We start from the raw sequence: 13,780 nt of genomic DNA, 5'->3' as shown, positions 1-13,780 counted from the left end.
TTTAACATAACATCTAGAACTTCCAAGAGACAGCCTTCGAATGTAAGCTTCAACCCTCCGAAGAGTATTTTTGTTTTGCTTTCTCTCTCTCTCTCTCCCTACTTTGCCCTCAGCCACAGTCTGTGCTTGGCTGGTAGGTATGAACTCATCCTACACAAATCAGTCCAGTTCGTAGCCTCACGCTTTGTGCATTTTTAGTGGGTTCCTGGTGATCTGAGGAGGACTGGGCTTTAGCATTAGCTGAGTTCTACCTGGACTGATACCAAAGTTTTATATAGACAGATTCATTTAATGCCACTGACAGCTCCAGGAGGCAGGTATTAGCCTGAAGAGGAAACTGAGGCTCACACTAGCCAAGTTCTTGCCAGGGGTTATATCAGTATCAAAATAAGACGGGAACTTTGTTCATTTCCTGTTTCTGTACTGTTGCTTGAACCCCAAAATATTATTTTCATAGTAGCTAAGAAGCTAAGAGGGCGTTATAATGGAAAGAGCATGGGTCTTGAAGTATAGAGCGTTGGCTGGATAGGAAATAATGGGCATTTTGATCAGGAAGTCAGACATACTCTTTCAGAGGGAGGCCGTGCAGGCAGTAGGGTCATGCCATCACGGCCCGGAGCAGTTGTGCAAGTAGAATACGTTTCATTGAACTTCTTGACTGCAGATATTCATCTTTTATCTTGAGATCTGTATAGAGGTGAAGGTTATTAAGACACCAAATCTGATGAATAAGGTTCATAGTCCAAAAACGTATGTCATCTTTGACCAAAAACAAGAAGTCAGATACACATAAGACCTTTTGCTATGAAAGTAGTTTGGTGGCTGGAATGGGCTACTGACGGATACAGATACTATGGGCTCCCCCGGTCCCCGGTATCAAGGCAGACAGGTCATCCCCAGACAGTGCCGTGGAAGGGGTGCCGCAGTGGGATTTTACAACAGTGAATGCTAAGTTTTCTTCCAGCTCTGTTTCCCTGCCATTTTTTGTGTGTTCTTGAAGGCCATTCTAAAAGCAGATGTCCAAATAAATCTTTGAAAAATAAATAAAAGCAGATGTCGAAAAGAGATTTGACTGTGATGATATCACTGAGCGTGCCATCAGCTCGATGACCACTCTGGAGCACAGCACTCGTATTTTTGTGTCTGTTGGTTGGGATTTTTGTTGAAAAGCGGAGAGGCAGTTATGTTCATTGTGTAGGTCATAAATCCTAATACTTATCCTGGCCAATCTTCTTGGAAATACCAGTCATGGAAAATCAGGGCGTAGCTGTAAAATGAGAACGGTGCTGGCTGGCTTCTTGGGATGTTGGGAGGAATCGTGACTGCCATTGACACGACAAGATCAGTATGCCACGAAAGCAAAGCTCTTGTAAAGCTATATAAATGATGACTAGACAGACAAGAATGAACGGGAAGAGTTTCGTAAGGTTACCTGGAACACCTTGCCAGGTGTTGCATCGAGTTCACTAGCCCTTGCCAGCACCTTTCTGCTGCTTCCTCATTTCATCTGGCAGTGGTCAGTGCTGGATGGTCTTTCATTCTTGCTGTTTGAATTAATTTCTCTTCTTAGCTGTTTAAAGTTCAACGTATGTTTACCTTTGTGGTGAAAGCATAATAAGCTTCTTTAATATAATTTAGAAAGAATGATTTCAATGCATAGAGTACCTATATTGCTGAGAAACTTAATCATCAGTAAGAGCCTGACCATGAATTGCCTAAAAAATATTTGGTGAGCTTTGTTGGGGTGGGCTGGGGGCACAACTTTCTCATTCAATACAGAAGCAAGGGGCACCTGGGTGGCTCAGTCAGTTGAGCATCTGACTCTAGGTTTTGGCTCAGGTCGTTGATCTCGGGCTTGTGGGATTGAGCCTCACGTCTGGCTCCACGCTTGTTGTGGAGTCTGCTTGGAACCCTCCTTCTCCCTCTGCCCTCCCCCACCACACTCATGCTCTCACTGTCTCACATAAATAAATCTTTAAATAAATAAATAAATAAATACGGAGGCAAGATTTGACAAGAACCAACCAAGAGTGTACTGTGTACTAGGGAGACAGTCATTCTATTGCATTGGTTTTCTTTTTTTAGTTGCTTTTTATTTTTTTAAAGATTTATTTCCTTTTTATTTTTTTAAAGATTTTATTTTATTTATTTGAGAGAGAGCATGAGCGTGGGTGGGGGAAGTAGGGAGAGGGAGAAGCAGACTCCCTGCTGAGCAGGGAGCCTGACCCTCCATCCCAGGACCCTGAGATCATGACCTAAGCCAAAGGCAGACGCTTAACTGACTGAGCCGCCCAGGCACCCCGATTTATTAATTTCTTTTAGAGAGAGAGGGAGAGTGCACACAAGCAGGAGGGGCAGGGAGAGGGAGAGAGTACCTCAAGCAAACTGCATTGAGCGCGGAGAGGAGAGGCTTAGTCTCATGACCCTGAGATCACAAACTGAGCCGAAACCAAGAGTCGAACCTTTAACCGACTGTGCCACCCAGATGCCACTTTTAGTTGCTTTTTAAAGAAAGTTAAATTGTAGCTGGGAGTGGTTGAAATTGATCAGGTGTTAAAGCTGAATTGCTTGCTGTTTGGGGAAGAAATTAGAAGAACATGTATGAGGACTTCTACGCTTGAGCCTTTTTCCTGGCTTTTGAATATGTGGATTAAGTATCTGTTACTATTCCAGAACGATTGCATCTGAGAAAGAACCAAACCACATCATCTAAATCCACTTCACTCCATTGTAGGCAGTTGGAAGCTGAATTCTGACTTCCCCAGAGTTAAACAGCTAACTTTTCGTGGCGCTGGGTCAAAAATGCATTGCCTGTCTCCCAAGCCAGCAGTCTCCACCATGCCCCTCTGCAAGACCATTTTCCCCCTATCATAAATGAAGATGTAGGCAGCCTAATGCAGGACAGGGTGTGGTTCAGTACAGCCATGGTTTGGAGTTAGCACACTATTGCTTGTTGAACTTACTCATATAATTCAGAATTTCATGCTTCATATTAAAGTTGATATTAAAGACACTATATCTGCATAATGGTATAACATTAAATTTTGAATTTTAATTGAATTGTAACTGAAGTTATTTTTTTTTAAGGTTTTTTTTTGTGGTTGAGCAAGTGCAGTATGTTGGCTGTAAAGAAAATATTGACTGTGATTTTTCTAAAATCTCTACAGGTTTGGAGGTCATTTAATCATTGATGCTTCCAGCCTCTTAGCCTTTCCTTACTAAGTTTTTAAGAGATGGTGGCAGTTGTAAGAACATTTTATCTGTGGAGGCAATCGCTAATGGTGCACAATTGGGGATGGGCAGCTACAGCCCACCCTGTATAATGGGCATAAATCAGACCTGAAGATTATTAGTCCAAAGTCCAAGTTCACTCATACATCCATGGTAAATGGTAATATATATTTTGAAGACTCTTTTGCAAAGTTACATTTGATCTCATGCAGTCCTGGATGCCCTAGCCCCAGAAATGCCCAGTCATGGGTTTGTAGACCCTTATTTAATAATTTAAACCGTTTGGTCTTGTATCTGATGGCCTTGACGTTTGTCTTGACATTTGTCACAAGCAGGCACCAACTGCCTTGCTTGCTAAGACGTTTTGGAGGCTACGGATCTGAGGCAGCAGTGTTGGGATACTCAAACAGCAGGATGGTGCTTGGGCCAACAGTGAAATACATGGACTAAGCCTTTTCAGCTAAACTTCTGGCTGGATAGGATTGTTCTGTTGAGTTCAGAGCGGGTTCCTCATGTTGCTTACTGGACTCTTTGGTGCAGCCAGACAGGCTCATAGCAGAGCTCACTGCCAGAGAGACAGACAGCCGTTGGCACTGAGAGCCCAGTTTACCTGCGATCGCTGTCCCCAGCAAAGCTAGTTCTGAACCCAATTTGTCACAAGGGTTGTTTAGTGGAACCTTAACAAAATGTATTATTCCAAGTAAGAAGGAAAAGAGTAAAGTGGTAGACGAAAAATCGCAGGTGAGGCAGCACCAGGCCCAGAGTCACTTGACTACCTACCACCTGGTAAATTACTCTGGGCAAGCCCTGTACTCGCTCTGAACTTCGGTGTCTGTGTCCATGAAATGAGAGGCCAGATGAGGGATCTCTGCAGCCATTCTAGCTCCATCTTTTGATGCCTTTGTACTTGAAGGTGGTAATTGGGTCCGTTAAGTACTTCATCCATCCATCCGATGAATCAGGTTTTACTGTTAGGGGGGCATTAACCAGATTAACAGAGTTAGACTTTGCTCAATTTCTAACACGGAAAAAGAAAATATTTTATTTCATGTTATCAGCACTTAATTTGTAAAGCAGTGTCTTATGCTTTTCCTTATTTGCCTTTATATTTTTGATAATTTGTGAGCCTTGCTGATTAGTAGACATTTTGTAGATGTTTAGTATATTTGATCTCCTTTAATCCTCATCAGAGCAACTCAATAAGGTAGCTATAATTCCCATCTTAAAAATAATAGGCACTGGGGTTCAGAAGTGTAGTGGTTAAGCCGGGGGTCTTCAGATCCTGCCTCCAGCACCTGCTACTTCTGTGGCCCTGGGCTGTGAGCCTGCTCCGCTTTCTCTCCTTCTGAGTAATGTGCAGGCAGGGGTGGGAGAGTGCGCATATTTTCAAGGGGTTGGGGGAGGACAGACTCGTGACATGTTCGCATTGACTTACCAGTGTCTCCAGGACTAAGAATGACTTTTTGCCAGGAAACTTAACAGCTTAGATGGAATGGACAAACTTCGTGAAAGGTGCAATTTGCCAAAATTGAAATGAGAAGAAAAAGATCTGAATGGCCCTGTATCTGTTAAAGAGATCACATTCATATTGAAAATCTTTCACTTGGAAAACTCTAGGCCCAGAAAGCTCCACTGGATTCTGTCAGACGTTTAAGGCTTCTGATAGTTACAAGCCTCATCCCAGAAAAACTGCAAGGGCCCCAGGCCCCTCCATCTCCTGCTCAGGACCCTGGAGGAACTACTCAGCCTCTGTGCCTTGGTTTTCTCACCCAGAGCCCTGCCTCGGAGAGTCATTAGGATGAAATGTTGCAAAGTATTAAGTACATAGGACATCGTATTTGCTTGTTATATCATAAAGACAGTAGTCGATCAGTTCTGCAGAGGCCTAGGTATTGGCTTACACTTAGCTATGCATCCTACCTGCTGTCCTTATACACTCGCAGTCAAGATCTGAGACGTGAGGTGGAATGGATTTGGGGGCTGACAACATTACCACTGTGTTGAAATAGGATGTAGTGGTTTTAGATGGGAGTGAAGTTGTCCGATCCGATCCTGAGAATTGTCAAGTTAAACTTTTCCATTACTGATTCCCCTCCCCTCCCCTGACCCCATTTTGGTAATTTAGGTACAATTCTTAATGTAGTGTAAGCTGAATATTTGGTGGGAAGTAATAACTACCTTTGTGTATTTGGGGCAATGTCCAGTGAAAAGGGCAGATTTCTTCTGTTGAGCTGCAGGAAACAGAAACATGACTAAGTAGAAGCTACCTAAGGAGGTTTGGCTCTAAACAAGGAGGAACTATCCTTGGAGGGTCTCTCCTGGTTCAGATGAATACATTTTGTTGGTCTCTAACCATGCCAGCCACCAGGAATTTTAACACATAACTTCTGTCCTTGAGCTATTTGTGGTGTAAGAGGGTAGCTGTGGAGATCGCTAGAACTGGACACGTATGGGATATATTTTAGTAGTAGAGCCAACAGGACTCACTGGGGGTGAAGAGGCAAGAGAAATCAAGGATACCTCCTACGTGCATTTACTTTTTTCCAAGGTAAGGAAGATGGGGTGGGGCAGGAACAGTGACTTTAGTTTGGACCTGGTAAGCTGGCTGTAATGACTCGACAGCTCAGCAGTGATAGGTGAGTAGGCAGCCATAGTGTTCTCTCTAAGGTGTGTTCTTAAATGATCTCTTCTAGCCTCTGAAAATGATTTGCTGAACAAGCGCTTAAAGCTCGATTATGAAGAAATCACTCCTTGTCTTAAAGAAGTAACCACAGTGTGGGAAAAGATGCTTAGCACTCCAGGAAGATCAAAAATTAAGTTTGACATGGAAAAAGTGCATTTGGCTGTTGGGCAAGGTAAGCTTTATGGGAATCCTGTCCAGCCGTCCTTACCTCACATTGATGACTGGGGAGAAGTATGAATACAATAAATGTTCAAGTCCAATTTCGGTGGCTATTTCTCTCCTAGTTACCATGTCTTTCCCTAATCTGTTCCCAGATATCTTACTTGATGTAAGTTTTATCACTGTTAGGATTCCTCTTGATTAATTAAAATGCTCAGAAGCCCAGATGATAGGAGGAAGGTCGGAAAACAGGGCTTGGTTGCCTACAACCTGGGTAATGATGACACACTCTGAGTTAAATGGTAAAGTGAAAACTAATTGCATGGCTTCTTTCTGAGCACTCCCAGGAGACAACGGAGTTTTGTGCACAGACTTAAGAAAGTCCCAGGTTTAGATCCCAGCCCTACCGATTCATTCGCCTTGTGATCTTAGGCAAATGGCTTAACCTCCCTGAGCCCCACTTTCTCCGTGTGTAAGATGTGGGTAATGGCAGTGATTGCTTCGAGCAGTGAATAAGCTGATCCCTGGAAGCACACTGCCCGTGCCTGCCATCCTGGGAGGCCCGGGTGGATGGGCGGTATTTGCTGTTGTTCAGTGTGGTCTGCAGACTGTGTGCCAGTCCACACACGACTGGCCTGAGTACAGAACTTGAGACTAAGCATTCAGAAACTTTTCCAGATATTTGATAAGAGTAATCCTTAAAGGAAAAAAAATGTGGACTTAGAGTGTGTCAGTCTTTTTTTTTTCCTGTTTCATTTTTCTATAAATTCACTTTCAGCGTATTTTATAAAAGTATCAGTGGTGGTGGAACACTTTCAAAGAAAACAAAAACTGGTCCTTTATCATAGCTAATTTGAGTAGCTCCATTTTACATCTTAACTTTGATCATTGTTAGTATTCAAGTAAAACAACTATTTCTTTCAAGTAAATGTGTATTAGCATCTGCTGGCCAGATCGGAGGCTTTCAGAGTCTGATCTAGTAATTACTATGTTCTGGTCAATGCAGTCATGAATAACTAGGAGTTTAGACAAAGCTTTGCAAATATGTATGAAGCTTACAGTTTTCTTCTGACTTTATTAGCAGCTCAATGGAAGAAGTTACACAAGTGTAATTCATCTCTGAGACGGTGGGGCAAAGCAGTTTTCTGTAGCCTACTACAGACGTTATTTAACCTTTATCTGAATTTTACAGCATCAGTTTTAGTAATAAGAGGTTATTGCTAATTAATGACTTTCCCCTTTCTATGGATAAGGAAACTTACTACTTAGTTGTGATGGGCCTGGGGCCATAGAGTTGCTCACACACCCATCTGCTAGAGTTCTTACCACCACATGGTACTACCTGTGGTTGAACCTGCATCAGCAGTGCTCTTCTCAGAGACCAGAAGCGTGGCAGGTGGTGAAGAGTCAGGCTCCAAATTGGCCAGCGGCTCCTGGTGTGACCTTCAGCAAGTGTCCTTGCCTTTTTGGGTGTGGGCCTCCTGGCTGCTAGAATGAGAGGCATAGACCATCCTGAAGGTCTCACAGCTCTCTTCCAGTTCTCACATTCTTTGTGCCCATAATGGTTGCTGGAGGCGTACCACTGCACCAAATGGCCCCAGACTGCTGTCTGGAAAAAGGAGAAAACAGAGAAAGGAATGAGTCTGTTCTTTCCCTTTTCATTATTGACTACGTGAAGGTCTTTAGGTGGCTTTTCTTCTACAAAAGGTAAATCACATGGGTCTGTGACAGCTATTCCAAATGTCTGAAGTTCTTAGAAGCCTGGCATCTGGATATATTTTCATTATGCTTTTTACGAGGGGGCACTGATGGAAACACTCTGGGCATCTGGAACCTGTGTGGTGAAGTTTGGGATGGGGGATTGTATAGTTTGTATGCTGGGGTGAGCCGCCTGGAATTCCCTGTGTTATCTGACGTGGCTGTTTCGCCTGCTGTGGCAGGAGTTCTGTATTTCTAACTGCACAAAGGGCGTAGTCAGTTATTTGGTTGGTTTCAGCACGTAAGATGTAATAACTTCAAACAAATGCCCATTGTCCATCTTATAGCTCAGAATAAAAAATGATATTAAGTCAGAACCACCCCTTTGGCCTTTTAGGTAGAAGCCAAGTTACTACAGAGACTTTAAAAGAGAAGACAGTCCTATGTGGATGATGAGGCCCTTTCTCCTAATGATCTGAGGATGCCCTAAATGATGGAAAAAAGGGATTTATAAGCTTCCCAAGTTAAAAATGGACCAGAGCAGCAGGATTAAGGTGTCAACTTGGAAGAAGGAAGAATAATTCTGTGTTTGAAATAATTCAAAGCTTAGTTTGGGTTTAAATGATTTCACTAAAGATAGCAAGGTAGAACTTTATGAACCAGAGTGCACTTTTTAGGAATGACATTGCAAAAAGGCTGCCTGAGCAGTTGACAGTATGCGCCAGGTGCAGACACTCCTTACCTTTGATCCAGCAATGAAACCTCCTCTAGAAATTAATCAGTCAGAAATGCACTGCAGGGGGAAAAAAAAAAAAAAAAAAAAAAAAGAAATGCACTGCAGTAGGAAGAATGCTTATTGTGGCATTGTAGAGTCAGAAACCAAAACTCAGCCATGTGACCGTCCTGTGCCACAGTCCTTGAAGATGATGCAGTAGATTTATAATTACTGATGCAGAGGTGTCTGCGATAAGTAGTGTGTGGTCTCACATACAGTTGTATATTTTCGTGTGCACATTCGTAGGAAGCCGTGCATGCCATGTTTGCACATATCCGAGTAATTGACAGGATGACCATACATCCGGTTTACCCAGCATAGGCCTGGTTTACAGCTTGCCCCAGTGAAATAATTAATACCTTCCTCCCTTTGCTTTCAAGAGCTTCCTGCTTTGGGTGGTGAATTATATGTTCACTCTAGTTATGAGCAATTTTTCACGTTCTTTATACCTTTTGCATTTTTAGAAGGGCTTTTAAAAAAAAAATGGTGAGCACAAATTACTTTTGAAGTCAGTCAAAATAGAAAGGTATTTACATTTAGGGGGAGAGTGGCCTTCTGTCCGTGCAGAATCCTGCGTGCAGGCCCGGGCTAAGAGAAGATTACGAGTGGAGGCAAACTGAGCCTGGGGAAGGGGGTGCCAGGTCCTTCTCAGCAAAGGCACTGGCTCCAATTTCGATGAGTCTTTGTTTTTAAATCACAAAACTTAAGCTCTCTTAAATACCAGAGTATGTAGTACTGTCCAATGACACAAGCAATATCTTTTCCTCCAAAAAATAAAGGTCTGATAAGATAATGGGAATGATTTAGTAATAAGAGGAAATTGGTCATCTCATACGTTAGGAGAATTTCCCAGTCTGAAAAAAATATTTTGTGAAAAGCCCCACTATAAATCACTTAACATGTTGACTGTTTTTCAAGCCACATTTACTTCTGATACCATTTGAAATGTTAAGGGCTTGCTTGTGAGTGTGCAAGTGTACTCACACCCTAAGATACTCCTCTGAGCAGGCACAGCAAGGAGAGAAGAAATGGAATAATATAAAAAGGCAGACATCAGGGTGTATCAGTTTCCTGTTGCTGCCATAACAAATGATTACAAAATTGGTGGCTAAAACAACAAAACTTTTTCCTCTCCCGCCTCTGGAGGCCAGAGGTCTAGAGTAGAGATGTCAGCAGGGCTGCCCTTGGCCGCCTGGGGGGGCTGTCGGCATTCCTAGACTTGGGGCTGCGTCACTGTGGTGTCTGCCTCCTGGTCACACCATCTGCTCCTCTTGTCTGCTCCCCTGTGTCTCCTATAGAGACCCATGTCCTTGGATAGAGGGCCCCCTGCATAGTCAGGATCATGGTCTCAGTTCAAGACCTTCATTATAATCTAAAAATTCTTTTTCCAGATCACGTTCACTGGTTCCGGGGGTGAGGATATGGACATAGGTGTATGGGGGCCGCCGTTCAACCCACTACGTAGGGTCATGACATGGATGCTGAGACCAGCATTTAGAGAAGGTGTGGGTGTGGTCACAGTTAAGTGTGGCCCTGTGTTTCTCCCATAGGCTCACCTTTTTTATTCTTTTACAACTGGTATATGTAAGGGAAAAATCAAATTACTTACCATACCTAGAGTCTTTATTTACTTCTTTAATTTATTGGTTGTTGTGTTTTTTTGTTTTGTTTTGTTTTGTTTTGTTTGTTGTTTTTTAAGTAGGCTCCATGCCCAGCATGGAGCCCAGTGTAGGACTTGAACTCATGACCCTGAGATCAAGACCTGAGCTGAGAATCAAGAGTCAGATGCCTAACCGACTGAGCCTCCCAGCCACCCCACCTAGAGTATTTCTAAGAGATGGCTGAGTGATTGTTCTAAATAGTTCCTCGTGGATCTGGTAATAAATGACCTTGACTGTTCTCTGGCTCAGAGCCACAAATGATGATTTTATTACTAACTGCCAGGCAGGAACACTACTTACATTTTTCCAGTACCCATCTGAGAAGCAACTTGTCTGACTGTTGTGACAGGGAAGGCATGAAGAGAGAAACAGCAGTCCCTTTCTCTGCTCTGCTCCGAACCAGCTGGGTGACCTCGGGTGAGGGATCTGTTCTTGTTGGCCTCAGTCTCCTTGTCTTTACCGTGAGGATCATCATCCTGTCTCCCTCAGCAGGTCTCGGGGTGTGACAGAGTGCTTAGAATGGTGGCAGCGCCTGGTGACCTCGTGGTAAATGTCACCTGCTGCTGAAACTTCTCTCAGATGTGGCCAGTGGAAAGCCAGGAAAACAGTCTCCCTGGGCAGGCGGTCGGAGTAGCAGGAAAGTGTACAAAGCAGTCACAGTTCTTCCCGAATGGAAGGAAAGCTCGGTCCCGAAATCAGAGCTTCCTCTTCTCTCAAGAGAGCTGCTGTGAGGGACGAGAGAGGTTCCTTGTCTTATTCGGCAGGCTCCCTTCTCTCCCCATTTCTACATTTGGGCCTCGTAACAACCGCAGAATGATGAACCAAAAAGTTTTGAATCAAAACCGTCACTTTTGGTACTGAAGTTTGCCTTAAATAGCATCATTGGCTTTAAGAGAACTTTTCATCGTTTCAGATGACATTTTTATTCACGTTGAGTATTCAAATCAGTTGTAGTTAAAACGTGGAGTGGAGGCTCTCAGATAGCTTTTCTTGTTTTCGGGTCCCGTTGAATGCTCCCCGGGGCACATTTGTGTGGACGGTATCCAGCCTCTCCTCCCTTTCCCCGCCCACCTGGCACAGGGTGTTGAAGCAGCATTCCCCAATTAGGCTGCTCCCTCCCCAGCTCAAAAACATTCCGTAGCTCCCCAGAGCTGCCAAATAAAGTGCAGGTTGCTAACCCTTAATCTCGCCTCAATAAAACCCTTCTAGCCGGACTGCCACCTGCTCCCTCCACACGTGCGCGCTGTGCCCGAGGCACGGAAACACTTCTAATTTCTTCCTCTGACTCGTCTTCTCTCTTCCCTCCCATGCTCTGACATCTTGGCACAAGTAAAGGATTCCATGACCTCTTGCTCTCCTTCATCTGAACCTCCTCACTCGGCTCACATCCCTTGTATGAGACGACATCGTGCATTGTAATTTTATGTGCCTGGGTGTCTTTCCCTAGAACGTTACTAATTGGCACCAGATAGGGGCTCATGTCATTCACAATTCATCCCTTGCTGGGTCTAGCCCAGTCCGAACATAGTATGTTTTTGAGAGCTGAAAGGAAAGTGAGGGGCCGGGGAGGTGGGGGAATGATGGGCTGTGGAGGGAGGAAGGAAGAGGAGCAGATAGGACAAAATTTTGGTTGTTTCCTTTCCATTTCAATGCTGTTAATCCACATGGAACAAGAGGTTGGATCGGTGGAATGAAACTGAACACATTTTGATGATTGGGTCATACTCTGAGCATAAAATCTATTTTCTGTCTGCTCCCCTCCCCCCGAAGGTGTGCCACGTCATCTCCGGGGGGAAATCTGGAAATTCCTAGCAGAGCAATACCGTCTTCAGCACCAGTTTCCCAGTAAACAGCAGCCAAAGGACACGCCGTACAAAGAACTCTTAAAACGGCTCACCTCCCAACAGCATGCAATTCTTATCGACCTCGGTAAGTCTGCAGTCAATGTGACGTGAAAATGGAAGCTTCGCTCACTTGAAAAATGTGAAGAGACTGTCTGAGTTATTTAGTGATCTGCCTTTAGGTTCAGCAATCAAAATTTACCACTGAGCCTTTGAATTGGAAAAGCCCTGGAGTAATCACAGATGTCTTTGAGTATATAAAAATCCCTCTCGTCTGGGCGGCTTGTTAACCCTGCTCTGCTTGAAGGCTCCAGTCGTGATCATGGTTCAGTTCAGTAATTCTGATATCGATAGGGGGTTTGATAGTCAACCGAAGGAACATCCTGGAAAACTTAAGTGTCAGAACTGACGCTTGGCCTAATTACAGGAGCCTCTCCTTGGTCTTTACTAATTATAAACAGGATTTACTAGAAAAATTGTAGAAAGCAGTTGTGGGTAGGTTTGGGGCCATTTTATTTTGGGAACAGGGTGGCAACCTTGTCTCTTGAGAGGGTTACCAGCACTAAGATGGAACCAGTGTGTTGACTGTGTGTGAAGAACTCATGGGATTAGGCCATCACTAGTGTGTATGAAGGAGCCCCTGACTTGTCAGTGGCCACGAGTGGGGTGAGCTGGGGTGCAGCCTCATCTGTCTGCCGCCCCTCACAGCCGCTGGCAGCAGGACTCCCAGGAACCCTGCCAGCCCCAGGTGGCAGGAGCTCGGGCCTGTGGCTTTTAGAGCACATGGTCCTGCTTCTGGAACAGCCATCCTGGCTGTTGCCACCAAGGGCTCCCCAGAGTTGCTGTGTGTGCTCGGGGCCCCTCAGTGGCCTGGCTCTCTGAGGTTCCTGCAGCATAGCAGCCGTGGGGGGGGGGGGATGTTGCCCAGGAGTTTGAGGTGTGGTCTGGATGAGACAGCATGGAGTCTTACCTCTCTTGCCATGTAGCGCATTAAAAGGGTTAACTTCATACAAGTTCTTCTTTAGGCCCACGCTCAGATGTCCTCTCCAGGAAACTGCCCCTGACCCTGAGGCCTCTTCTCCCACCTTCAGACTGGATTAGGTGTTTCTGCTAAGCCTTTCTGTCCCACCCCGTGCTGTCCTGCCATGACACTTCCCACATGCCTTATTATTAGGAATATCATTATTAGTTAAAGTTAGTATGTAACTTTATCTGGGGCCGAATGTCGTGTAAAGTTACTTAAACTCCCTTCTTTAGTCTTCACAACACGATCAGGTAGGTATTGTGCTATCCCTGTTGAGAGTTGAGAAAATTGAAACGCAGAGAGGTTAAGTAATTTGCTCAAAATCACCCAGCTGGTGTGCTGCCGAGCCGCATGACTGCAGAGCCTGTGCTCTTCGCCCCCCCACTGTCCTCAGTTCCCCAGCAGCGCCTTTTTGTCGTCCTTCTCTGCTGTTGGACGCAGCCCCCTGTGGGCTGGACTGGGGCTGATTTCCCAGTGTACCCCCAGCTCTGAGGACAGAGCACATCACATAGTAGATGCTGGTGAAATCAGCTGTTGAACAGGGGGCACCGCACCAGCGCCCCACTCTCACACGACCCCCATAACAGCCTTGGGGGCTCGGTCCTGAATCCTCTTAAGGAAGAACAAACTGGGGCACTAGGAGGACAGCTGTTGGGCAGGGACACATGGTTAAAGGGCAGGACCTAGCCCTCTGGAAGGCAGGCCCCT

The 13,780-nt window shown here is 44.8% G+C and overlaps 1 protein-coding gene across 11 annotated transcripts in view; it reads left to right on the top strand.

Annotated features, from left to right (window-relative positions):
* The window catches only part of TBC1D1 (TBC1 domain family member 1), a 236,496-nt gene that overhangs the window by 188,938 nt on the left and 33,778 nt on the right, over window positions 1-13,780 (top strand). For 10 of the 11 annotated variants that reach the window (XM_034671960.1, XM_011233005.3, XM_034671961.1 and 7 more), the window contains 2 exons: window positions 5,925-6,086; window positions 11,978-12,136. In XM_034671960.1, coding sequence (XP_034527851.1) covers window positions 5,925-6,086; window positions 11,978-12,136 — 321 coding nt within the window. Of the gene's footprint in view, window positions 1-5,924; window positions 6,087-11,977; window positions 12,137-13,780 lie in introns of those variants that run through there. The other variant, XM_034671968.1, reaches the window with a different exon arrangement.

Source organism: Ailuropoda melanoleuca, chromosome 11 (assembly GCF_002007445.2).
Source record: "Ailuropoda melanoleuca isolate Jingjing chromosome 11, ASM200744v2, whole genome shotgun sequence".
Taxonomy (NCBI): Eukaryota; Metazoa; Chordata; class Mammalia; order Carnivora; family Ursidae; genus Ailuropoda; species Ailuropoda melanoleuca.
This window is presented reverse-complemented; position numbering and strand designations above follow the sequence as displayed.